General features: G+C 39.0%; 2 protein-coding genes across 9 annotated transcripts in view; one reads left to right on the top strand and one right to left on the bottom strand.

Annotated features, from left to right (window-relative positions):
• Positions 1 to 26,915, bottom strand: part of PHKB (phosphorylase kinase regulatory subunit beta) — a 67,118-nt gene extending 40,203 nt beyond the window's left edge. For 2 of the 8 annotated variants that reach the window (XM_077185014.1, XM_077185010.1), the window contains exons 1-12: positions 26,777 to 26,914; positions 24,744 to 24,872; positions 23,872 to 23,984; positions 20,012 to 20,029; positions 17,838 to 17,927; positions 16,812 to 16,950; positions 16,077 to 16,176; positions 14,253 to 14,360; positions 12,318 to 12,398; positions 9,614 to 9,729; positions 4,072 to 4,135; positions 1,380 to 1,475 (exon numbers count right to left, since the gene is read on the bottom strand). In XM_077185014.1, the coding sequence (XP_077041129.1) occupies positions 1,380 to 1,475; positions 4,072 to 4,135; positions 9,614 to 9,729; positions 12,318 to 12,398; positions 14,253 to 14,360; positions 16,077 to 16,176; positions 16,812 to 16,950; positions 17,838 to 17,927; positions 20,012 to 20,029; positions 23,872 to 23,926 (867 nt within the window). In that variant the 5' untranslated portion in view covers positions 23,927 to 23,984; positions 24,744 to 24,872; positions 26,777 to 26,914. Of the gene's footprint in view, positions 1 to 1,379; positions 1,476 to 4,071; positions 4,136 to 9,613; positions 9,730 to 12,317; positions 12,399 to 14,252; positions 14,361 to 16,076; positions 16,177 to 16,811; positions 16,951 to 17,837; positions 17,928 to 20,011; positions 20,030 to 23,871; positions 23,985 to 24,743; positions 24,873 to 26,776 lie in introns of all 8 variants that reach the window. The other 6 variants (XM_077185015.1, XM_054640820.2, XM_077185012.1 and 3 more) reach the window with 5 other exon arrangements.
• A 33-nt stretch (positions 26,916 to 26,948) lies between these two features.
• Positions 26,949 to 27,357, top strand: part of ITFG1 (integrin alpha FG-GAP repeat containing 1) — a 70,587-nt gene continuing 70,178 nt past the window's right edge. Inside the window, exon 1 of the mRNA XM_054640667.2 lies at positions 26,949 to 27,209. Within this exon, the coding sequence (XP_054496642.1) occupies positions 27,020 to 27,209 (190 nt within the window). The 5' untranslated portion in view covers positions 26,949 to 27,019. The remainder of the gene's footprint in view (positions 27,210 to 27,357) is intronic.

Below are 27,357 nucleotides of genomic sequence, written 5' to 3'. Positions count from 1 at the left end.
CATTTAATTCAGAATGTCACCTGTTTTACAGCTGATAATGTGCAGGCACATTTGAAAATGTAAAACTTTGTGTTTTGGAATTTTTTTGTTTGTTTTTTTAAATACATTCTCCAGATTATTCCTGGAGGAAACACAAACATTTGTGTGTCATACGCTCAAAAAGAAGCACAAATATTTCATAAAGATGTAATGCTGAGAAGTATCTATGATTAAACCATCATTTCTGAACAGCTTTTTCAGAAACATTCTTAGGGTACTGGAACAAACAAGCCTATCTGATTTACAATTAAGAAGATAAGGGAATAATTCCAGGAAAAAATATGAGAAACCTTCTCAGGAACCATGTGGATCTCTTATGAATCAAAAACAATAGAAAAATTACTAACTAGTGCATCATCTCTGTGGGTAAGCTTCCAGAAGCAAACAGAAAAATATAATTTTCTGCTGATATAGTCAAGATATTTAACAATTTAAAATTTCTGCCAATATGACTGACAAAAACCCAACAAAGGAAGAAAAGAACACAAAGGGATAAGTTTAATATGGGATAAGTTATAAAATCAGCTCCTGTTGGGATATTTCAAGTCTCCAGCAAATAACAAACAGCAAGAGTTTTAAAAGACCATTTTGAGTATAAAAAAAGTAGCTGACAGTGCCTTTTATTTTAATTATCCAGCACTACAACTCTGCTATAATTCTTCTACACAATAAGTAAACTATTAATGTTTAAGATTAATAGCCTGTTTCATGAACAAAACTGCTATTATATTCCAGAATGAATAAAAAAGCAGAACCCTATTATCACTCATTTTAAATTACTGATTCTCTACCACCAAATTTACCTTTGATGCTAGCACTGAAATAGATGTTTTTTTAACTAATCTATATTTATGTCATTTAGATTTACTCACTAAGGAAATACATTTGTAACGGTAGTTTATAACAACAAGAAATTGTTCATATTCAGCAATTTATGATAAGCCAAGCTTAAAGGCATTTTTCCTAGACAAAAGAAAGAATTAAAGCTAAAACAAAGGATTTCAAAAGTGCAGAAAACAAAGGGTTTCAAAAGTGCAGACACTGTGTACGGTAGAAACTAGGCCAAAAGAAAAACAAATCCCCAAGGCTGCAAACCTCACTTAAGTTATTTCCAATTTTATTTTAAAATTGTCTGGAAATCTACCAAGAGGTTACCATTTTAATCTAAGTATTAAAAACTAAAGAGGATCGTATTAATCCCATAGTAACTACAGCACAGTGACACTTAAAAAGCAGAACTTTAACAGCTTCCCAGCCAATGTCACATTTATCAAGCAGATCAGGTCATTTGCACTTGTTTCCCCCACACTCTGCTGAGGTGAATGTCTTGAATGACTTACATGAGACCTTGACTCCCGGGGCAGCAGGGAGCACAGGGTCTGTCTGTTCCGGTTGTGGGCATCGAAATCCACAAAGATGACAGACCAAGAGCAGCCCTGGAACACAACATTGCATTTGTTTAAGGCAAAGGGAAGAAGCTTGGTGCATCCTGCTGAAACTCACTGCTTCTGGGTTTAATTTAGGTTATGTTGTCATGGCTGAAAATTCTAATCAGAAAACACAGCACAACATCAAGTCGAAAATATTTTGACTTTTCAATATATTGAAGTATAGCCAAAATTAGATGGCTTTATCACTGATTAGTAATTATATGATTCATTCAAGCTGTTAACTCTTCTATTAATACTTGAAAAATGAGGCCTGTATTAAGGACAAACAAAAAAAGAGTAGTTGTTCTTCCCTGTGAACACAGGAAATGTTCTAAACAGTGATGCTGCATATTTCATTACAAGTCAGTTAGAACACAAACAATTGGACATTCAGCACAGGTAGTGCTTTGGAAAAGGACTTTCATAGCAAACAAAAATGGTCTGCTTTTCAGTTATTGTAAGGTCTGCATTATCAACATCTACTCCTTGGTAAAATCCACTTCCTAATAAAATCAGTAATTTTACACTGTATTTCTCTGTCAACTTCCTGATACTTCCTGAAACACTAAAAAAAAAAAAAATCCCCTGGCTGAGACAGAGTTTAAATAGAATCAATACAATTTAGAACTATTACCAGGAGGCAACTTCTTGCAAATTCAGCTTTGTTAATGAACAGGTACCTTCATGTATGTTGCAACTGATAATGAATCTCAGAATCACTGCCCCACTGGAAGACAGTCCATGTGAATTCATTCCACTAATGGTCATAAATCCCAGAAATTTTCATAAATCCACCAAATTTCTCCTAAACAGCAGCCAGTTTTTTTGTATACTACTTTCCTAGGAAGACTGTTCCAGAGCCCACCATTCTAATTATTAAAAACTTCAATTTGCAGTGAAGTTTCTACATAAATACCTCATCACCCTTCTTTGTGTGCCAGTACCAACATCCACTGAGATGCTTCTCCAAAGTTTTATTCTTACTTACACTTTACTGCACTCTAATTATATATAGCTATCATAAAAATGCACAGCTTTGCTTTACTAGGGTAAACAAATCCTAAACAATTTTTCCACTGTCCTCATGGAGAATAATCTGTTTTCTCAGTTATTCTAGCAAGATATACACTGACTAGTGCTGCAATAAGAATGTACACAAAAAATCACATTGGCATTGATGTATTTAACTTTCTTCTTAATCCAGATTCTGATTATTCACAATTCTCTAAACTCACCTACAAACTCTGAACACAACCTGCCTCCAGGTGCAGTTCCAAAGTCTGTGCTGCAGGGAAGGATTCTCTGGGGATCAGGAGCAGCCTCATTTGCATTCCTTAAACCCACAAGCACCTTGTTTGACAAATGGACTATTTTTCACCTCTCTAAAGACTGTAAACTTCTGGAGTAAGAACACCTTACAGAGACTTGATTTATGAAAAAAAACCAAACCAAACTTGTTTTTGCCCAACCCAGTAGAGGGCATACAGCTCACACACAAACAGCTCTGCCTAGGTCAGCCTTAATGCACCCCTCTTGCTGTGAGCAGTGCTCCCCAGCAGTGATTGCTGCAGGTTGGACCTGTGCAGCTGCAGGTGCAAACAAATCCCTTGAGGGGCTCAAGGGGATTTCTCAAAGCCACTGGAACACAGCTGGTGCTAAGCACAAAGGCAAACTCTGCACAGACTGAAGGTCAAAATGGGTTCTGTTAATGACAGCTACAGATCTTAGAAATAAACTCTCAAAACATTTAAATGGGTCTTGCTTCAGCAATTTATTCATACTTTCCAGAATTCAGCAAAAAAAAAAGAAAAAAACCTCGACAGCCACATTTACTGCTGCTTGAAACTGTTGGGAAGGTAAAGATTATAGACAAATGTCATTTCTGAAAGAATAACAATGCATATACAGTGTCTGATCATTACTGAAGATCCTTACTACCTCCTAGTTCTGAACATCTGACATCAGCTTTTAAAATGCATGGCATCTCTCTCTCATATATACATTTTCTAAACCATTAATTTGGAAGATTTTAGCTACAGACTACTGTATAGCACCAAAGACAAAGATGCACACAGAAGGGGAATCCACAGCAGATATAAAAGTCTCAGAAAAGGCTTGCTTCCCTAATTGATCCAAGCCACATAAAGGATAAGAAAAGACTTTATACATGTGCAACACACTGCAATTAAAAACAGGTTAAAAAGTGGGATTATATAAAAGCAGCTTGTTTAAAGTCTCAATCAAAAGGCACATGAAGGCAGCAGACAAAAGGAAGGTAATGCTTGAAGGGGGAAGTATATTCTAGTATCAGCAACAGATACACTTCTGAAAGAAAAAGCATTTTGGCAACAAAATTCTTTCTCAGACTAAGCTACAACCACTTTAGAATTTTTCTAAGGAAAAATCCCAAATGATTCTTGATAGAAAGGGCACTAATGATTTTATCAGATAAATTCTGTACCTGAAACAGCAGCAACCAGTTTGCTGACTTTCTTTAAAGCTGGACTCTAACAAACTTGCTCGATGCTTCTAAATATCCTCTGATCTACCTGGTAAATCATTATTGCTAACAACAAAGGAGAGAAACAAACACTTCTATTACCTGATTTCCAAAGAGATTGAAACCATTAATTGCTTCTAAAGCTGCTTTTGCCAGTCCCACGGAGCTGAGGAGAAAGCAAAACAAAACCCAGAGGTATCACAATTCAAGCCCAGGCTAAAACTTCACACACTTGACAGCTTTCAGTGCCATGATCTTTTCTTGATTTGAATTTCATGCTTAACCTTAATGTTACTAAAATGATGATGCAGCAGATTTGGGGTTGTTTTGGTGGTAGGTTGGGGTTTTTTCTCTGAAGTACTACTCAGCATTTTTATTTGTCTTCAAATGTCAGAGACCATCTCACAAAAGAACTTTTGTTCTCACCTTCTATCAGACACTGGCATTATGCATTTCCAAGTCTTGCTAATAGCACAGAGACAGAGGATTTAATTCAGCACAAATTTTCAAACCACCTCTCAAGCATTAAACTTTAAAAGACTGATTTCTAGCTTTCAATATAATAAAAGAGCTCATCAATCTGAATTCACATCAGAAGGATTTTCATATGTCAACCATATAGTGACACATCTTTTATTTCACTTCATCAAAAGAAAACAGGACCCAGAAATTCCATCAACAAGACTTCAAGTTAGCACTCACATTTTAAGACACTATAGATTAAAATAACTAATAATTATATCATTTAAAAATCAAATTCTATATTAAAATTATTTATTAACCACTATGTAAAGGCCACAGTACAAATAAAATACATTTTAACAAAGTATTTTCATTTTAAAAGTGTCGTTTTCTATTTTCCTTGTGAGTATTATAAAAAAAAGTGAAGCACCATTCTTTGTCTTTCAGTTTCACTTCTCTTTTTCTCAGTTTTAAAGAATACATAATTATAGGTAAATATTCAGATAATAAGCACTAACTATTCCCCACTTGTATGTAAGAGGTGTTGTGACTGTATTGACAAACAACATCATCATCCAGCCCCCCACCAAAAAATTGACAACAATTAAATTGGCAGAAATCTGCAAACAGGGACTGTGCTTCAATCTTTATTTTTCTATACTCCATGCAGCATTCTGGGATGGAAGTAAACATTTTACCTTACTCTAAATAAACTGATTTTTACGATCTATTATTGTAAAATATGTAATTTCAAATGATTACAAACAAATTCATATTTTAACTATGGGGTCTAATTATGATTACACAGGAAATACTGAAAATAATGAAAATAATTCAATGCAGTTCCAGAATTTGGTTTTTTAACTATTACTGTACCTGTGTTGATTCTAATATTAGAAATACTTTCGACTGATTTCCCACTTTATCATTTATAAACCCCCATGTTCCTTTGTGAAACACTGCCAGCAATGATTCTCCTGGGTTCCAGTTCTAATTGCTCAAAAGACAAGGCTGAACCAGCTTAACCACAGCCTGCTCTGAGCAGCTGCCTCTGCCTGGTGCCTTCTGATGCTGAAAGCTTTGAGAGCTGCAGAATGAGATGAAGAAATAAACTGACTCAAAAGAGCTGGGAATGTAATTATTATTCTGGCTTTGTTTCAAGTACCTAAAGAAAAAAAAGGTAATTGTTCTAAAAATTGCTTTATTCTAATTATCACCTAGCCATTGACCAATTAAATTGACATGATGACTCAGAACAGAACTTTTCAGAGGAATTCAGTATCATCAAACTGCATATACAGAAGGTAAAAATCAGAGAAATCTTGCACACTTGAGCTTGTATCACATGTTAAAATCTCGTATTTTCCTTTCAAGTAATAGTCCTAATATCAACATGATCTATTTTCAGATCTATTTTCTACTGATAAAAGGTAGAGAAGTAATAAATGTTCAATTGGTATTCAGATAACATAAAACTACTCAACCTGTCTACAAAATAGGATGGTACTGCTTGAATGAAATTCAAGGCAAACATGTCTTCCTTCCTTGAAATCATCTCTGCTTTGCAGACTCAGTCATTATTCTACAATAATAGTAGTAAAAAATTTTGTAATTTACTGTAATTTATCAGCATTTTTCTATCTCTAGTTATTGAAAGGCCCTGGAAACTTCATTACTCTCACAATTACTTGCCAGTGACCATATAACTATCCCAAAATTGTCAATCACTCTCTTCACCACACACAAGTACTACTTAGATTATCAAAAGTTTTATGGGTAAATGACAGGAGGAAGTCCTTTAAAAGAAAAAAGAAGTCTGTGAAGAGCCTTTGTATCAAGTGTGTCTTTCCAAGAGTGAACAATCACAGCACAGCACTCCTCAGGACTGTGATCACACTTCACACTCATTTCATTGCCACTGATTAATGCCTTCCTGGTGGGAAAATTGCTAAAGAGGTTCTGTAATAAACATTATGCTTGTGTCTTTGTACAGAAAATACATTCCTCAGACTCTACAATTTAGTAACAAAAGAAATGGAGTGTCTTAACTGAATGAATGGCAAAATGTATTTTAATAAATGTGCTGCTTCCTCCACTCATTAGGCCACTATGAGTAGACCATACTGACCTGTGGGACTGGAGAAAATGGTGCTTTCTTGGAGATGGGCCCAAAGCAAAACCTCACCCAAACCCTCTTAAAATCCTCTGAAGATTTCACAGGATGATGAAGTCATTGGCCAGAAGGGACATATGGAACTCATCTAGCCCAACACAAAACCTCACCTGAAGCCCAATATCTAACCAAGACCGATTTAAGTAAACCACAGCCTATACTAGACAAGCCTGACAAAACCTCCAGGGATGGAGATTCTGTTTTCAGCATCCTGCTCTTTCCTTCTCAGTGCTTCAAATGAAAAGGTTTCTTCTTCATGGCCCCACTGAACTCAGCAGCTGCAATGCTCAGACCTTACTGGAGCTGCCAGTTATTTTAATGTCTCAAGGATTATCAAGAGCAGCCTTGCAATCAAAATGCCCCTGGGTAACATTTGACCTTGAGCCATATTTAGGGCAGGGGAAGATGAGACTAACCTAGAGAAACCACTTCCAGCTTGCTAAAAGAGATTTAGTAAACACACTTAAACACCATTCATAATTCTCATTACTTTTTAATTGTTGGATTCAACCCCTCAGTAAAATACCTAAGGGCAAACACTAACATTTGTATATTTTTAGCAAATGTAAATCAAAATACACCTTCAAGGATATCCATCCTTAATCCTCCTCCTGTTCAATTTCCTGCCTCCATCTGAATGCTGTGCATTTCAACTGGAACATCAAGAGATGTAAAAAATAAGAAAACGAGAAAAAAAAATTCTACATCACTAATAATTTTGTAACTCTATAACCCAAAAAAACCCCAAGGAAGGACAGCACTGTAGCAATGTGCTATATACCCCAGAGAAGAGCATGACTGAGGCCCTGCAGCTCCAGATTTGGAAGATGAGGATGCTGCACTTTGGTAATTTCCTGATTCTCAGGGTGCATATGGGAGGTGTCAGAGGCACTTTGCACAGCTACTCAGCAATCCTGCAGAGCAGCTGGATCAAACAGCTACAGGACAAATTAATTTCTGTCAAGTTCAGCCGTATGGGGAGGGATCACACTACAATAAAAGCTGTTACAAATCTTGTCTTTGAACCAATAAAAGACATCAATTTGCATACATCAGTGCAGACGTGCTCCACAGAGTGTTCTGCTATTTATCATTTATCAGAAGTGTTTGGAGCTGTACTAAGAGACTGTGAAGGCTTAAAATATCTGCATCTTTTAACATGGGCCATAATGTGCAGCTATTATTCACAGACTTCCAACTGTAAAATATCTTCTTTGAACAGAAAGCCTCTTTCAATAAAACACAAGAATTACCTACTTATTCTGAGAGCAAACACAGCCTGTATGGAGAATTCCATCACAGAATGTAAGGGTCAGGAGTGCACCATCCTTAACACTGACCCCAAAGAGAGCACTTTGGGGTCCATAATCCCAGGAGACCCACATACATCATTTGTGAGCAGACCTGATATTCATAATTGCTTCATCAATTTGAAACAAAAGGGGGTTTATAGCTCTCTTTGGAACATAAAGTATAAAGAACATTTCAGTGTACACAGAGCTTTCCTCAATAATATCTAAAAATGTCTTTTGATGCATGTTGCCCTTCCATTTTTCCTGATTTATGAGAATCAGGGAAATTGCCTCCCAGCTTTCCACAGCGAAGCAGAGTATCCACAGGTACACCAGGAATGATAAATAGAGGCAATTCTTGTTTCTGATGACCAAAGTCTACTTCTTAAATTAGGACCCAGCTCTGTGCTTCCCCTTATGCTAGCTCAATGATCTGTTAGATTGGCCCAGTCCATTTCACTGAACTTTACCCTTAGAAAAACCAACCTATAAATGTCAGTCTGGATTAAGATAAAACAACATGCCCATTTCCATCTGTTTAAAAGATGCTCAGTTTTCCCTGAAGAAAATTCACATATTGAATAACCAGAATGCTGCAAACAGGAGACACAGGAGTTTCAGTATTCCTTTTGCACATTTTTACAAGGTGAGATCTGGAAAGAAGCATTTGTTTCTCTAGGTAGTCATGTAGTCTGGCATTTGACAATTTTACAGACACAGTAGGAGAAAAGAAAATCAGCAAAGTCATAAAGCAGATTATATAACAACAACTCAATTTTTATTTTTTTTCTAGTTCTCATATTGATAAAAAGGTTCTATAAAAGCCCTGAAAAAACCCTACATTAATAGTTTTGCTGCAAGGACATGTAAGTATATCTAAAGGTTAAAATATACATTCCTGCATGTAGGCTAAGAAAAATAATTCATTCTCAAATGACAAGACAGATTTCTTTGGCAATATTGAAGACTGGAAGAAATGTGTGTTCTTTACAAGCCCTTGATAATAAGGATGATCAATAATGTTTTCAAAATCCAAAGATATCCAAGCCATAGCCATTTTTATGATTAATAAAACCTCAGAAGTCAAAAAGTGAAGGAAACAATAGCAACACTGGAAGAATCAAGTTGTCAGATTACAGATTTGATCCTTCAAGGCAGAGAGCACATGAGGGATTCCACTGAGGTGAGCAGGACAACTCCAGCATTAAAATGCTCCCAGGATTGCTCCCTGTCCCTGGCAGGGCTCAGAACGTGCAGCATCTGAAGAACCTGGAAAAGAGCTTGGCACTAGGCTGCTCTCCAGGGTACAGCATCTTCTTCCCACCACAGTGCAGGAGAGACAATCTAAACTCATGATTCTCCACCTTTTAAAGCAGGATATTCTTAACCAGTTTTTTGAATATGATTCCAATCCCACTGCACAAGCCTCAAGACCCTGAGCTGCTCTGAAAACAAGTTTCAGAATTATATACATGCAGCTGCACATAATTACTGGAATTTGAATACTCAAATAGCTAAGCATCCATGTGGTTATTTCAGCATGCATATCATGATGAAATTATCTCCACATTTTCCCAAAATACATCCCCCAGTCTTTAGAGATCCTTAATCTAGTTCAAGCAGTATTTTCATGCATTATTATTTTTAGCTTACCCCGTTATGAATTCCTTTCATGGATTTACTTGCTCTGCTGACAGAGCTGCATTTGCTCACCTACCTTGAGTGCAGCTCTGGACTGCCATTGTTGTATTTGCTGCCTCTCTCCCAGACCCCAAAGTCTGGTACACGATAGGCTCTCTCCACACAAAACACAAGATTCTGGATAAAGGACACCTACAGGAAGGAAAAGTGACTGAGGGAAAATGAAAGCACATCTTTTCTGGTTATTTCCAAAAGATAAACTTGCTATTCCTATAACTGTTCTTTCCATCCTTTTCTGTTTCAACTCAAAGGATGATGCTCTCAAGTTCAAATATTCTCCCTAAAACCAGTTTTTAATCCCAATATGTTAAGAGCTGTCCTAGCCGAGGTGCCAATGTGAATTTATGCAGAAGTTGCAACAAAGGAGGAGATAAAAATGATTTCATATTCAAGACACATATTTGAAGAGCTCCAAAAAGGTGATATTTTGATCTTTTCAAAAAAAATTCATCTTAACAACATCAGAAACCAAACCAAAATTAGAACACAGAAATCCTGGTGCTTTTTCTTAATTCATTTCAAGAGAATTGATATGCCAAAGTTTTATTAAATAAGCTCCAGATAATATATATTTATGCAGATTCAAACACATCCCTTTATAAACACAAATAAAACCCTAAATCAATTTATTATAATTAAAATCTCTTCTTGGACCAACACATTTCAGCTGAATACTAAAACACTGAAGGGTATTTTAAGGTATTTAAGATGTATTCAACTATAGCTGGGAACTTATTTGAACAGATAATTTTTCCTGATTTACACTGTTGAAAGAGACATTTGGAGTTGCTTGACTGTAGAAAAATGAAATTGAGCATAAGTTCTATAGTTCATTTTAAAGAGTCCACAGGTTGGAGCTTAGAGAAAATGCAACCCCAAGCACAAGATTTACACTGGTTCATCTCCAAAGCAGGGATTTCATCCCCTCCCATCCAAATTATTCTAGGGGACTGTGGAAAAAAAAAATCCTGCAATGGCTACAAACACAACCATACTGAGAAACTACAGAGAAGGATCCACTTTGCTACCATCAAGTGGGGTTTTTTCAATGAGCTATGTAACAAAACCCCAATCTTTTACTGAAAGGTATTTGCCTGTATACCTTTGTTTTGCCTTTTTTCTCCATTTTTCTTTAAATTTAAAAAATTTACTATTTCAGATTTACTCTTTATATTTTTATATTTACTCTTTTAGCTAATACCAGTCCATCAGCTATAATGCTATAATTCTAGACTCACTTGTCTCTCTTCATTTAATGTCTCTGCTAAAATGTCACTATGAGGTGTACAATAATCTGCACATTAGATCTTGTCAGAGTTACTGCTTCCAAGAGAACTCTGTCTCACTCTTCAGCTATGTCCAGTATATTCATCCCTCTAATTCAGCATTTGGTTCTATTAAAATGAACCTTCTCTGGCTGAATCCACCCAAATACTAAGAGTGTGGTTTTTCCCACGCTCTATCAGTAACTGAAATTTATATGAAGGAGCAAATGGCAGCATACAGAATTAGCCACACAGAGCCCAAGAGAAAGTGCAAGTTTGTGGTAAAAAATCTGAGTATGAATGTCCATAGTGCAGAGATTTAGTGGGGACAGTTGCTAGGAAAAAGACATCCTGGCAAGGAAGAGGAGAATATCCACTGACTGGAGACTCTATAAACATGCATTTTTTCTGCAGAATCTGTAATTAAATGCAAACATCTGGAGGATAACATAAATTATATATCAAGCTAATTAAATACTTAATTATATACATTTGCCTCCTCACAGATATAAAGGCAGTTCAGAGGAAATAATAAAGGCCTATCATATGATCTAAGAAAGAAAGAAGACATTGCAAAATTTAGTTTTGTAATTATCTGAAAAACCAGATTACTGAAGATATATGTTATACAAAAATAATGCAAATTCACTATTAGTGGAAAAATCTTTCTTTTTAATAGTAGTACTGCAAGCACATTTAAGCTTTTTAAGGCAATACAGCAGCAACTATCAAAGAGAACAGAATAAATTTAAACAAATCCAGATTAAGAAAATTGGAGAAAAAAAGAATTAAAAAAGTATATACATCTGTGCTTTCTATTCCAGTTTCAAAACATAACCTCATTTTAGAGCAGGCCAGCAGGTTGTCCTGACATGACTTATACTCAAGCCAAGGCTATTATTATCTTATTTACAGAGGAGTTAACCCTCTCTAGAAACATCCCTTACTATGATACAAAATCCTTTTCTTTTCAATTAAAGATAGAGCAAAAATTCTTAACACCCATATTCACATTGTTTGAAGAAAGCCCTGCAGCTTCCCTGAAAATTAACCCCATTATTTATTGTACTGAATTTTCATTGGACAGGGTGAACTGACAGAGTTTGAAATAATGTGAAAAGTGAGAGCAATGTAAGTAGAAGTTAATTGTCCTAACATGTTGGAACTCTGACCTTTAAATTCCTGACATTGCAGCTACCAGAAATAGCAGAGAACTATAAAATGTTCAGTGTCATGTTGTATTTACTCTTTGCACATCTAACACTTTTTAAGCTATTATTTCACTATCCATTTATTCCATCACTTTTTCTAAGTTCCACTCAAAGCATAAAATACCTGCAGCATATTTTGAGAACAATTACTTTGCAGTTGGTAATGAAATAAAACCCAGCAAAAACAAAAACCCAGCAAAAACAAACATTGAAGCAGGTTTTAGGACAGGAAATCAATTTCTACCTCATCTGTGTTGTAGATAATCTGCAGCCCCGAAGAAATCATCTCAACCAAATAGAGAAGAAATAATGACAAAGCATTGATCTAGAGCAATTAAACACAGAAAGGAAACTATAATTAATTTTATGTTCATTGGAGTCATGTAAACAAAATAAACATGGTATAATTCATAAGATGGTCCCACTATAACACATTTCTGCTTCTAAAAATGCCTGCATCTAATGATGTGGAAACAATCAACAGGAAAAGGTGGCACAACCCAGCCTTGCCCTCTAGAACTTCTGCTGTGTTATGATTTTTTAATTTCAAACTGTGCTAGGAAAATGCTCTCCCTTAGGCACATGCTTTGACCCACAGGTAAGCACTCTGGTCCCAGGCTGTTTTCATGTTCCATGTATGACAACTCACTGGCCAGGAGTTACCAAAAGGCAAGCAGCACATTGAATAGTGCACAGCACACCCAGAAAGCAAATCCCTTCTGCTCTGCTGGGAATTCTGGCATTATCAGCTGACAGGAGGAGAATTACAACATTCAGATATGATCAGATATTGAAAAACTCTATTTTTCAGTACTCATACACAGCATTTATTGTAAACAGTAATTACCTTCAGCAGCTGAACATCAGAATGTCAACTCACTGAGGAATCAAAGGAAACTGCTGGTTTGGTTTTTATTACAGAACTTTCCTATACTTGAGAATTTCTATAACTTCAATAGAGAAACTAAGTTTATCACAGGATGAGGTATAAAACCACAATCTCATTACATGAAATTTAAAGAAATCATCTAGAACAAAAAAAGTGGACTCTTTTCTAGAACATAGCAGATTAAAAATTCGGTCCAAAATTCTAAAAATCTATAAATATTTAAAGACAATTGACTCCAGTGTCTTAATGCACCAAATACAGCAATAAGGGCTACATAATATATTCAATGTTTCCCAGCTGAGCCCTCTCAGTTCCTCTGTACTCTTGTCTCCACAGAGCTGAAAACCCTCTCATTTTTGAGGTATGCAGATGACAGATGGGAATATGCATTCATGTTTATGGGAAGGGTTGAGCTGCCACAAAAGAGATTTTAAACTGTCATACAGTGCTCCCCAGGTCCCCAGATTGTCTCCTCTTATAGATAAAACATGTGCCTTTTCATGAAATTTCCCTAGTCCAAAATGCTAACTTAAGATAACTCCATAAAGCATTTCCCCCAGAACACACAATTTCTGAATCCAACACATTCACTGTACAAACTATTTAAGTAATACTGTCACCATGAAATGAAATAATCATCAACCCACTGTGTCAGTTCTGAATAATTCCACTAGCAATTCCTGAGCTAAAAGGTGTGTGCAGACTTATGGAATGCAAAATAACAAGATCATGAAAGGAAAAGTGGGTCTGAAAGTAAAGAGAATGGGAAATAAAAGGAATAAAGATTAAAACTCTGGAAAATGAGAGACAATAAAACAATCAGTTATGCAATTAGACTATGCAAAGCAGTGAACAATTCCTAACTGCTGTCAATGTACATTAAATGAATGAAAACTGCTCAAAATTATGGAAAATTAAACTGGGAATATTCACCATAAGATTACACTAAATCTTTCACTTTCCTGACTACAAGATTCTTTTGCCAGGATTATTTATTGACAGCCATCTGTTGGTCTCAAAAAGAAGCAACTTTGTAAACAACCAAGCATCTACCTCTACAATCTCCCAGTTATTTCAGTACCCTCTGACCAAAGCAAACCATTCAGTTATGTTTCAGAACACTCTGTCTTTTTCAGCAGAAGATGCAAAAGGCAACTGACTCACTTTTACCACACACAGCACATCTAACACAAATCTAACCAAACTGAGACAGCTGCATGACAGAAGAATGAAGACAATATTATTAAAAAATCAGCCAAACTTGGATTTACACCAACATGGATGTGTTACCTGAAGGTGTCCATACTCCTCATGGGAGAAGACCTCATCTCCAGTTTGTGCATTGAACACAGAATGCAGACATGCAGATGGTTTGGGGTCTTGTTTAAATTTCTGAACCTAAAGGTGAATGAAAGGCAAAACAAAAAAGCAAAGGTAATAATTTCAGTATGTTTGGCAACCACAAATTCACCATATACCTTATTTAAATTATTATTACTATTGTTATTATTTCCAAACTAAAAAATGTCTTGATTTGACCACTATGCAAACCTTTTCATCAACAGTGTATTTTCAGAACAATTACAATAGCTGGTAATTAAATGAAACCAAGATAACTCCATAACTCTTCAAGTCATGCTTTGCTCTCCAAGAAATTTTAAAATTTTCCAACCATAATGCCAGTACCTGATCCACATTTCACTCAGTGTTGAATGTATGTTCAACATTGATGCTGCCTTCATGAGATTTTCTTCTCTACCAACCAAACACAGCACGTGCCTCAGAACAAGCAAACAAGTACTATAATGTGGAGTCTACTCCACAAATACAATAAATATACTTCAGGTCATGCTCATATGTTCATTGGCAATAGAATGCAACATCTGCATTTTTGCTAAAAGCAGCAGCATTTGCTCAAGTCGTACCTTGAACAAAGAGAACTAAAAAATATCTTCCTTTTATGAGGCTACACACAGTCTCTCAGAATAAAGTCCAGCTTGACTTCTGTCTGTTAGCTACCAGAAACTGTTTATTCCTACACTGTAGGAAGGGAAGAGCATCTGTAGCAAACAAGGGAAAAGCAGACAAGCAGTGTGCCAGCAGTGGGACACCTCTGGTCATTTAATGCTCATTATTCTTATCTGGCACTCCTCATCCCCAAAACAAACAACTGCACATCAAAGAGAAAAACAACAGCTGAATTGTAACAAGATCAATTTAGGCCAAGATTATTTGAAGATATGAGACTCTCAAGAAGCAATCCAACCCCCCAGAAAATATATGTCAGCATAGATACAAGTGGCAATACAGTACTTGCTCACTATTATTGTTACTGGTACTCCATACCTGTGGATTTCCCATTTCAGTTTGTGTGCTCAGCTGTGAGGGAAGCTCTGGACTTACATGAAAACTATTTCTAACAATACAGTTAGAAGTCAGTGACCTGAAACTTCAAATAACCACATGGAATATATGTATTTAACTACTTCTAGATCTGCTGCTAACCACTATGCAAAATTAATCCACCATACCAAATTTTAATAAGAAGGCCTGAATATTCAGAGTATATTCACAAGAGAATTAAGGGCTGAATCAATCAACTGTGTTGCAACATAAGTAGACTACTCTGTTTCCTTACTCATTTTGGAAAGGTGTGCCCTTCTGAAATTATGCCATTAAGTAAAATACTGCTGGAAAATGTCTGCTAAAGAAACCAAGCAGAAAATCAAAATGATCACCTAGGTAAAGAGAACAACTACAAACACAATAACCAAGATAACAGTACAAAAAAACTCTCCAGCCTTAACAAAAAGTAGTTCTACATCCTTCCATTTAATCACTATGAAAAGACCTAAACTCCCCCACAAGTACCAATGGTGTAATATTTGAATGGGACAAATAACTGCAAAATGAACACAAAGAAGTTTCAAGTGTATCCTGCACTTTCCTACCCAAAATGCTCCCGTGTACTCCCTAACACGATGCTGCCCCAACAATGAAGCAGCTTTTCTGAGCAGGGCACCCCAAGCCTGGGAGTTTGCTGTGTATTTAGGGTTTGTTTCAGTTGAATTCCCCCTGCAGGGAGGCCAGGCTGTGTCCCCAGCGCAGTCTCACCTTGTCGGCCTGGCGCATGTAGCAGTAGAGAATTCCCCTCATGCACTTGATGGCAGAGTGCTCCAGCTCGTGGGTCCTGCCCTTGTCATCATCAATGCGCCTGCACAGACAGAGAGCTCCCAAAACAAATTGCAAATGCAGCAGGGGGAAAGGGAGACATTCGTGCCTGGCAATATTCAGTATTTAACCAATGCTGGTGCACAGTGCTGCCCTCACTTACATCTACCTATTTACAGCCCTAGTCATCCTTCCTCATTAAAAACAGTAAAAATATTAAAAGGGTTTTAGTCTGGCAACTTCCACAAGCATTCCTCTTTCAAAATTTAAGAATTAAAAAAATCCTTCCTGATATCACACCCAGTCTCTTGCAAGTAAATGATTCTTAGGACCAGCAACAAGCCTGCCAATGCCCTGAACTCTCCTACTAGATTTAAAAGTATCCCCTGAGTACAATTTGCCAGAAGAAGCTCTATTTTTAGTAGCAGGCATTAATTCCACTGTAACAAATACTGGCACCAATTTCATTATATGAAAACATGTTGACTTACCAAAAGCAGAGTGACATTTTTAACCTAACACCTTCATAAATATTTTTACTGAGATTTGGAAATGCACCATCCTCTATGGGTTTACAAATCTATTTTTGATAAAGCTTCATTCTCTAAAACTTTCCCAGGGAGCTGAAAAAGAGAGGGAATGGAAGCTGGCAGAGACATGAGGGTGAAAGTTATTCACCTGTAAGCAAGGGCCAGTGCCCAGGAACAGGCAGCACAGTAAAGGCTGTCATGGACTTTGGCCTTTTGGTTACTCCCAAAAGTCTTGGTAGGGAACAGACCTGTGGTTGGGCTTTGATGGACCAGCAACGTTGATTTAACTGGAAGAAGGAAAAATAAAAAAGATTGTTAACAACATTTATACTTCTTCCAGGTTTTAAATAGATTTTCAGGAACAGATCAAGGTGTAAACAACCTGTTAGAGCATGCACAAGATAAAATAAGGGAATGAAAAGTAAGGAGAAACACACACAAAATTTGTTACATTGTTTTTTCAGACAAATTAGACCTTCTTACACAAAAACCCAGGGGTATTGAAAACTATTTTGATGACTCTGTTCTAGCACAACCCACTTTGTACAGAATTTCTGCAAGGCAACCCAGTAACTTCCTTTCTATGAAAACAGAAGAAAAAAGTGACTAGAGTATGTCAACTGCCCCCCAGTCAGTCAAATGCTTAAACTCTCCAGAACTCTCATAAAAATTACATTTTTAACTCAGGCCAGATGATTGCATTAATATTTATATAAGTAGAGGGGAGTAAGCAAGGAGAAAAGACAACTACAATTATTTAACTCAGTATCTTGATAGGAAAATAGATTAAGACAGGAATTTTCAGGTTGCCAAAAATAAAAATACATTATGGCACTATTAATAACAAAAAAGAACTGCCAGACTGTTCCAAGTACTACACAAAAGCTTTTGTCCATTTAAATTTTTCCTCAGCTGGATCTGGTCAATGTTACAATCCTAAGCTTCCCCTTTATCCAAAATAATTCTAAATTCAATCTTACAGCTGAACTGGATTTTCAACAGACATTTTGATTTACAGAAAGAAATGTAACTCAGCCCTCCTCTTGGAACCTCCCAAACTTCTAGCAGAAGTTAAGGAAACTATCCTTAAGTAGAAATAATGTAGAGCTGATATTTATCATGCAAATATCAATTCCAACTCACATCTGGGTTAGTTCAAGCATTATTAACTTACCAATTCTATAGTAATGATTTAATTTATCCCACAGAGTTTCCCCCTCTGGCTTTGGAAGGTTAATACATTTAAGTGGCTCATAAATTGAACCTAAAATATGAAAAAAGAATACCAAAATCAAGATCAGAATCAGTTTCATAATTGTAATATTGCTAAAAATTACTGTGATAAGGTATTGTTATACAAAAGCACAATTTATCCAATTTCAATTGAAACAAAAAAGTTGTTATCTCTACAGTCTCAGAGAATTTTTTCTACAGTGCCTGTCTACACAAACCAGACCTCTACCTGTATCTGCAGTGCCTTGTAGATACAGCAAATGCCACATAAGTGTAGAGTTAATTATTGAAGACAACTACTAAATGTTGAGAATTTTCTAGAAACATTTTCTTAGAACGTAAGTACATTACAGAGAAAATTCCAGAAGATATGTAGGAAAACAGAAGAGGGACAAAAGTGGACCATATTCAATTCTTGCTGCCCTACCTGCCTTCTAAAATGGTGAAGGTGTTCAACCCCTCAGTGTTTCACCTCCCCCAACCCTGTTTGCCCCACCAGGCAGCCCAGCTGCAGTCATGTCAGAACAGGGCCTGGCTTGTTCCCACATGCTGCTAAAGCTTTAACAAGTTATTCAACAGATAAAGCCCTCAAGTCACCTTTATTCCAGAGAAATCCAATGCTATCAAATCCCCATCTTTCATTCTCACTGTCCCAATATTGACTGCTTCCCTATCTGCACCTGAAAAGTCACTTTTACTGAGAGCTGAAATGAGCTACCTATCCAAAATTACTGGGGTGAACCATTTCCAACTTCTAATTTCAGAGTAACATCCTTCTCTCCCCCACAAATCACTTGGGCTTTATTCAGTGTTCTGGATGGCAAGATCTCCACAAGAGCCATGTGCTAACAGGAAGAATGAGAATTTTCCCTTCCAGCCTGCAGGCTGCCCTTTGGGAAAGCTCAGGGGATGCAGTGCCAGGGCAGCCCAGGCAGCCAAGCAATTCTGGCAGGACACAGCCAGTGCTCCTTTTCACAGGGCCTCTCTGGCAACCCCAGCACTCTCCCAAGCATCAGACTCGTGATTGTCCATATACAGGACTCTCAGCCCCACAAAATCAAAAAAACAAAATGAAGAAAAACAAAAGTGTTCAAGGAACAAGCGGATGTGGGACTCAGTGCCCTGTCCAGTTGCCAAGATGGTGTTTGGTCAAATGTTGGAGTTGATGGCCTCAGGGGTCCTTTCCAGCCTAACTGGGATGTGTGACAATGGTGACAGAAGCTTTATGAATCCAGTCCTTTGGAGGAGGCAGAAAATGTCCAGCCATTCAATAATGCAAAGCTCACCCCAAGTCAGATTGCCTGGGCTTTGCCAGCACAGGAGTGAAGAAAACCTCACCCCTCCCTGAGCACAGCCCTGGGTGCCTGCTCTGCTTGCATGTCCTGGTGATGCTTCCCAACCCATCTGAGCTTCCCCTCCAGCCTTTCCTCCTTGGGAGAGGTTAAATGAGAAATAAACACCTGCAGGTGGGAAAGGCCTGAAGGGGAAGCACAGAGAGCCCAGTGTATTTGAACTGCCTAAAAAAACAAAGTCAAAAGAAATTAAATTGTTCTATAATGGAAAAGAAAAACTTGTAACATATCACAGCTTTTGTATCTTCTATTAAAATAAATAAATAAATAAATAATGAACATTCTGAACCAATTTAAATCCATTTTTTGAAGCTATTTTGTTTTGCTACTTCTTTTAGTGTATGAATCCCTGTTCATGAAATGATTAATGATTTCTGCTGTTATACAATTAATTCAGTTATCTTGCAAAAGCACACAATACAGTGAGCTGCAGTAACTGTAATCTTGTACAGTGTTGTAGTGAAAGGACAGAATACACAAAAGAAAAAAAATCTTCAGGAAGTCAGTGCATAAAAAGCAGCAATTTTATGAGAAATTCACTTACAAGTTTTCAAAGGCAAAGTAACGGTTCTAACTCTCGGATTAGCTAACTGAGTATCACATGGATACCCACCACCCTTTGAGTGTGAAACAGGTTCAGAATGTCCATTTCCTGTGGGCTGCCCACCCCAGTGTGGCACCAGGACACACAGCTGGGCACCACAGGCACATACACACTAGTCAAAAGTGCCTGAACTAAAATTGTTTTCATTTAAATACTCACCAGACAAACTGTGACCCTCTGTGGCCAACAGAGAAACAAAACAAAGGTATCAAGAACAAAAAGCAAGCATATTCTTCTATTTCAGAGCATTCAAAGATTTCAACTTAGTGCAGAAAGAAGATTAAACAGAACAGAAAGCATGAAAATGTCAAAACATCACCATAGATTACATTATTCTAGATGTTTGAAACTTTAATACAAATATAGTAAAACAGTCAGAGGAGACTGCTGATGGAACAGAAAGGAGAAATGAATTCAAAGTTTGAAAAACTGACAAAAATTAGTTTTATGCTTTTGAGTATTCCCTAAAATTACTCCTACTATAAGGAGGAGAACTTATTTAAATCAAAGTTTTCCACATATTCTTCATTAATTCCTTATTAGCACCCACAGAGTTTGTGTTTTGCTTGGGTGTCTACAGCATTCTCCTGGAGAAATCATGTGGTAAATTGCATTTCATTATTGTCACAACCTAATCAAAGCAAGGAACAGTCAGGACAAACACGAAGCTGCTCCTTCCTTGAGCTTTTGGAGAGAGCCCATAACAAGAGGAAACTATTTTAGGGAAGGCTAAAAAAAGCCTGACTCCAGTCTCATCCAAAATCTATTTGAGTTCATTTCAGCAAGATAAAAACCTGTCATAGAAATCTATTTTCAATTACATAGTTAAAATCAGTTTTCAAATTAAATGAAAAAAGAACTGAGATGACAACAGCAAGACTGCAGCACTCTAAACATAACAGAGTGACATTTGCAAATGGGACCCTGGAGGTCTCACTTTGTACAGCAGCATTCAGAAGAAACAGAGTGAGGACATTCATTTTAAATACTGTTTTTCATAAATACATCACTTTATTATAACCATACAGTGGGAGTTTTATTTTAGGCAAATAAGTAGGTATGCTAGGAAGAACACAAAAACCTGTTCTGTTGATTTACTATTTTGTCTGCTGTCTAGTGGTGTTACAACCCCATCCAACATTTAAATAGGTTATTTGGGAATTCAGCTTTTTTTCCTACAAAGAATGAAGTGTGCCCATTATTTCCTTACACCACAAGTGCATTGCTGCAGGCAGTACCTACTTCAAAATCAGCAAAAAACTGATCAAAAATCACAGTGTCACTTCCTGTGTTAATATAAATAATGTCTGATAAGAGAACACTCAAAGTCTTGATCCCAAGTCCAATTAAATCCCTGTTTATCTTCAGACATTGCACTGAATAATTCCTATATTCCTAATCTGAAGGAAAACTAATCCCCTTTCATTTCCTACCATTTACAGGTCCCAGAGTAATAAGATTTCACCTCTCTTTAAGTTGAATAATCACTAAAAATATTAGAGATTCCTTTCAAGGTAATAGAGAACAGGAAGAAATTTCAATTCTATCCAACCTCTGGATACTGAAAATACTGTGTCATCCTGATGCTACTTCCCTGCACCTCATTTTAATTCCATTATACCTGAGATTTAACTGCTCTTCAGGGAAGAGATATGACCTGTCCAGATGTTTGGATTCAGAAGCTATGGCCAAAATGGCTTTAAAACAATTCTGTTCCCAAATTTGTATATATGGAAGCTTTGGACACACACACACATCCTTGAGGATGGCAGTAATTGTGGATATTAAAGAAAAACAGGGATTAGCATGGAATTCTGTACTGAGTCTATGGAACAAGACTTGCATATTTCAACAAGGACAGTTTATTCAAATCTTTCAAAGTACAGAATTCATATAAACAAACACTTCCACAAAGCTAATCCCTCGCAAATGGAAGCAACGTGGCAAGAAATTTATTTCTAATATTTCACATGCCAGAATAAGAAAAGAAAATGTTAGCTTGCATAATTATATCAGGCCAGGCCAAAGAAAAAGGCTGAGAACACAAGATTTCCTTGTAGATTTGATAAGAATGAAAACTGATCACAGGCTCTGATGTGACATTAGGTCTGGACATGATCAAACACTTGAGACAGAGGCAAGCCCTGGACCTCAGATCACTGTGACTTTCATTACCCAGCAGCAGTAAGGGCAGTGGCAGCTTCACATTACAGAAGCCATTGGGAGCAAAGAGGATTTTATTTCTACTCCCAGTAAAGTTTAAGAAATGATATCACAAGGGGATTTTTAATCACTACATACAGGAGGAAACCATGATCTCATAGTTGATCCTGCTTTGAGCAAGAGGCTGGAGTAGGTGACATCCTGACAACCCTTCCAGACTGAACTGCTCTACAAAACAGGGGAAGGAAACACCAGGAGAAGGGCTTGGAGAGGCAGACAGAAAAGGTATTAAAGTATTCCTGTACCTGAATACACAGTAGAAGTAAGCAAAAGGTATGGATTGTTACCTTAGTTGAGTGACAATAACAAATCAGTAAAAATAAGTAAAATCTTGTAATAGTTTAATTTAAATAGCAGTAATGAGAAAAGCTTTAAAACTATCATTTATCAAGAAAAATCATGTGTTACACTGTGCAAGTAATTCAGTTAGTATTTCACAGAGTCATAGAACATCCTGAATTGCAAGGGACCCACAAGGATTGTTGAGGTCCAGCTCCTGGCCCTGCACAGAACAAGCCCAGAATGGCACCCTGTGCCTGAGAGCATTGTCCAGACCTTCCTGAGCTCTGGCAGGTTTGGTGCTGTGCTCACTGTCCTGGGGAACCTGTTCCAGTGCCCAGGCACCCTCTGGGTGAAGAACCTTTTCCTGATATCCAACCTAAACCTCCTTTGGCACAGCTCCAACCATTTCTTCACTGATCACCAGAGGGGAAAAAGAAAAAAAATACACACCAATTTATTCTGTCCTTTCTCTATTTCCTAATCATCTGAAGGCAGCTCTTTGTAAGTATATTGCACTTAATGGAAACTCCTGATTTCAGGACTTACAGTAACTAACAAACAACCAAAGCTACTGACCACCAGAAATAAAACACTGACCATCATGCCAGTACACAGGAGCTTCACATAACCAAAATGCCAAAGTCTACCACACAAGCCTTGTAAATGCTACAAGTAAGGCTGGAAACCACTCAGGATATTCAAGGCAGGCATTGCCATTTCTGAGAGTTCAAAACAATGGGTGTTAAAACTACTCAACATGTTTATTTTGCATCATAAAGGAGAAACATCAAATATCTTTACAATAATTAGGAAAGAGTAATTTTTCTTTAATGCTGTCAACACATGACATTTTTTGATGGTCAGAGAGGCAAAACTGTAAAGCCACAGGAAGGGCAGGGGAGTCCAAGCCACCCAGTTGTGTTCCCTTACACTTGTTCTGCTACTGAGTTTCAGCAAGGACTACCCAAGAGTTCCCCCCATCACAGTGTCACAGATGGATACATCTCACCCCAAAGTCCTTCAAAACACACAGGAATGGCTTTGACAGCTTCATATATTCAGCTTCTGCTGTACCTGAGGAGAAGCTGTGCCAGGGTGCTTTACTTTGCTTCCACTTAATTTCCAAATGTCCAACTTTGTAACCAGTGACTGACTGGAAATTTTACTTCTCTCTAAACTTGTCACACTGGGGTTCTTTTAGGAGTCAATTACAAACAGCATTCCTAATGCACCTTTCACATGACTGTCATATTAAAAGAGAAACTGGAGGTCAGAGATGGTTGCACTGAGGGATACTGACAGGAACACTAAACAAACAGGAAGATTTGATAGTAGATTTCAATCTAAGTAGATGACAATTTTCAGAAATTTTTACTGAAAGTTCAAATTTTTAAGTTCTACTGTACAGTGCTAAAGAGCTACTAACACAGAACACTGCATGAAACAAAACATACAATTATTTTTTTTAATTAAATAGCCACAAACAAAAACAAAACACAGAACTGCACACTTACCAAATTTTAAAAAAGCATGCGCAGAGGAGGCTCTGTCATCATCCAAATTGGCCATTTCAAATTGGTGCAGCTAACCACAAACGGCTCAGGCTAAGCTACAGTCATTTTCAAAACTGTTTAGTAAATGTTAAAGGCAATCAGCATTAAATTAAGTGAAAGCAATGTTAGTGGAGTTATTAACACAACAGAGTGCACAGCACAAACTTTCATTACATCTTATGTTTCCTTCTTCTACACTGACCTCTTGGTTTTATTTTGCTTTTACTTCCACAAAACTTAGTAGTTTACTCCTTCTGAGTGAAAGGACACAGTTTACAAAAAGCCCATCTTTTGGATATTGACATGAGCTTTCTTATTCAATGGGAAATCTGCTACAAACACCAAAAGGTGATGAATACCATCTGATCTATTTCTAGTTGAAATAAAGATACTGATTTAACTAGTGCACACTAAAGTGTTAAGTAACAACGATAAGGAGCTAAAACTCTGCTTATGCACAGTGCTGCTTTCATCCCATGAGAAATCTACACCAGGATGTTTCCTGCAGCCATATACATTACTTATGGCACTGAATATCTCAGTTATTAGGGGTATGTCATCTTCCACTTTGGAATACACAATCGGAAAAACACGTCTGTAATTACAATGACAAGTTTTTCCAAATCTTTAAAGTTTCTCTTTTTTAAAGTAAGAAAAATTTCAGGGGCTTTTAACTAATCAACTACTATATTTAGAATCTGCTCCTAATCACAGTAGCAACAAATGAAACAGTATTTTATTGCTTCAGGAAGGGAAATTAAAATTTCTGAATAAAATTTGATTTTAGTGGAAAAAAGTAATTCATCATTTAATACACATAAACATGAGGATACAAATTCCCTCCTACAGGATTTGAGTCTTACATGATCCATTGCTGCAGGCTATAAAACATGAATCACTGGTGCATTTCAGGCACGTGTGTCTCTACTCCACATTTACTACATCTTACTCCAAGAAGCACACTAGTGAAAAAACCCCAAATCAAACAAAACAGTGCTGTCTGTGAGCTGGGACTCCAGCACAGGCCTCAGCCAAACCAGGAACATGTGGGGGACTTTCAGTCACTTTCTATGATAATCCCAACCATGTCTCCTTCTGACAGGGCCAGGAAGGAAGAAAAAAGCCCTGAAGTCATGCAAATTTCAACATAAAGATGCAGCAGTAAACTTGAAATGTAAGAACATTATTTTTATTTTTGGATATGAATGTTACCTGAAAGATACTAAATAAAATTTGATTTTTAAATCAACTCTTTCATCAGAAAAAGTTTTCAATTAAAAATAACGTTTATTTCTTGACTAAATTTATTCAGTTGTTATGTAAAATGCCATGAACAAATCTCTAGACAATCTCTGAACAGTGGGGAAAGATGGAAGTGAACTACAACCTGTCATTGCTCAGAATACAATTCTTTACACATGTAACAAAAAAGTAACAGACAGCAGCAGCAAAGAAAACGTGAAGTGTTTGAAACCATCAAACGCCTTCTGCAGGCAGGCCTGACCCTGCAGGGGATTCCCTTAGGCCGGTGCTCCCTGAGGGCTGGACCCTGCAGGGGATCCCAAATCCTTGTGCTCCCTGAGGCCGGACCCTGCAGGGAAATCCCAAACCCGAGTGCTCCCTGACGGCTGACCCTGCAGGGAAATCCCAAATCCTTGTGCCCTCTGAGGGCTGACCCTGCAGGGAAATCTCAAATCCTTGTGCTCCCTGAGGGCTGACCCTGCAGGGAAATCTCAAATCCTTGTGCTCCCTGAGGGCTGACCCTGCAGGGGATCCCCAAACCCGAGTGCTCCCTGAGGGCTGACCCTTCAGGGGATCCCCAAACCCGTGTGCTCTCTGAGGCCTGACCTTGCAGGGCATTCCCTTAGCCGAGTGCTCCCCGAGGCCTGACCCTTCAGGGGATCCCCAAACCCGAGTGCTCCCTGAGGGCTGACCCTGCAGGGGATCCCCAAACCCGAGTGCTCCCTGGGGCTCGGGATTCTCGATCCACCCGGGGCTGCACTGCCCGTCCCGGCCCTGCAGAGCCCCGCGCTCCGTCGCTCAGTCACACTCCCGGCCCCGGTAATCGCAACCGGCCGCCAGTGACGCCTCCTTCAGCGGGCAGTCCTCAGCGCGGGACTGCCAATCAATCTATGCACAAACTGAACTTTTAAAGCCAAATTAATCAGACCAGACTTTAAACAATCAATTCTTTAGAGCCCTCATAAAGCCCCGTTTTGGTCTCACACTGTCTGATCAGTTACTAGCACAACAAAACCAACCAAACATGCAAAGAAGTAACAACTGAGTGTTACAAGCATGTGTAGTGTATAAATAAACACAGGGATCTTCTAAAACTTTTCCCGTTAGAACAATTAAACGCCTGGTAGGACTGTACTTTACTTCAAATTAAAACAAACAATCAAAACTCCAAGTTTTTTGAAGTTCAGAAATTCAGGCTACCTCGGCAAACATCACCCATTGGTTTAGGCCAGAACGAGCTGCCCCACGTTCAGAACCCGAAATTCCCACGCTGTAAAACAGTTCCCTTAGCTAAGAGAAACCTGCCAAGAGCTGGGACTTTCCCCTGAACACTGTCTCTGTTCCACAGCCGCAACACGTTACACAGCTGCGGTGCTGAACACGCTGCCTTTGCTCCCGTGGCACAGGTGACACCGGAGGGCACCGGGGGCTCTGCCCGCCGAGGGCTCGGGCAGGGCCGCCATCCCCGGGTGTCCCCTGCGCCCCTCAGGGCCGGGCCCGCCCGGGCACCACTACCCGCGGTGGGGACGGGAAACAGCCCCGGGCCGGGCCGGGAGCGGGGCGGTGAGTGACGGGAGGCACAGGGATTCCCGGAGCTCCTCCCGGGCAAGCCAAGAGGTCAGACCTGAGCGTTTGGAGCGAGCTCGCAGCTCCAGCATCTTCCAGCTCACGTCAGCCATGTGAGTCGCCGCCATGGCGGAGCGGTCCCGGAGAGCCCCGGGCGCGGGTGCGCGGCGCCGGGCGGGCCCTGCCTGGCTCCCGCCGTAAAGCGCTCGCGCAGGCTCCGCCGCCGCTGCCGCAAACCGCGGCCGCCGGACCGGGCCCGCCCCGCTGCCGTCAGAGCGCGGGCGGGGCGAGGCCGTGTGCGATGGGGGCCCGCGGGCCGCGCCCGCCGCTGGCCCCGCTGCTGGCCCTGGCCCTGCTGGCCCTGGCGGGGCCCGCCCGAGCCCTGCAGAATGTGACCGCTCAGCTCTTCGGGCCCGAGGCCCGCGGGACCCTGGCGGCCTTCGGCGACTTCAACTCGGACAAGCAGACGGACCTGTTCGTGCTGCGCGGCGGTGAGTGCGGGGCCGGCGGCGGGCCCGGGGGCTGCGGGGGCACGGGCGGTGCGAGCTGGGCTCCCCGTCCCTGCAGCCAAGGGGGACAGCCGAGAGTGCCGCCGCCCCCGGGGCCCGGCAGCTCCGTGCGGGTGACGGCAGCGCTGGG

This window comes from Agelaius phoeniceus, chromosome 12 (assembly GCF_051311805.1).
Source record: "Agelaius phoeniceus isolate bAgePho1 chromosome 12, bAgePho1.hap1, whole genome shotgun sequence".
In the NCBI taxonomy this organism is placed as follows: domain Eukaryota; kingdom Metazoa; phylum Chordata; class Aves; order Passeriformes; family Icteridae; genus Agelaius; species Agelaius phoeniceus.
The sequence above is the reverse complement of the archived record's forward strand: the minus strand, read 5'-3'. Positions and strand labels throughout refer to the sequence as shown.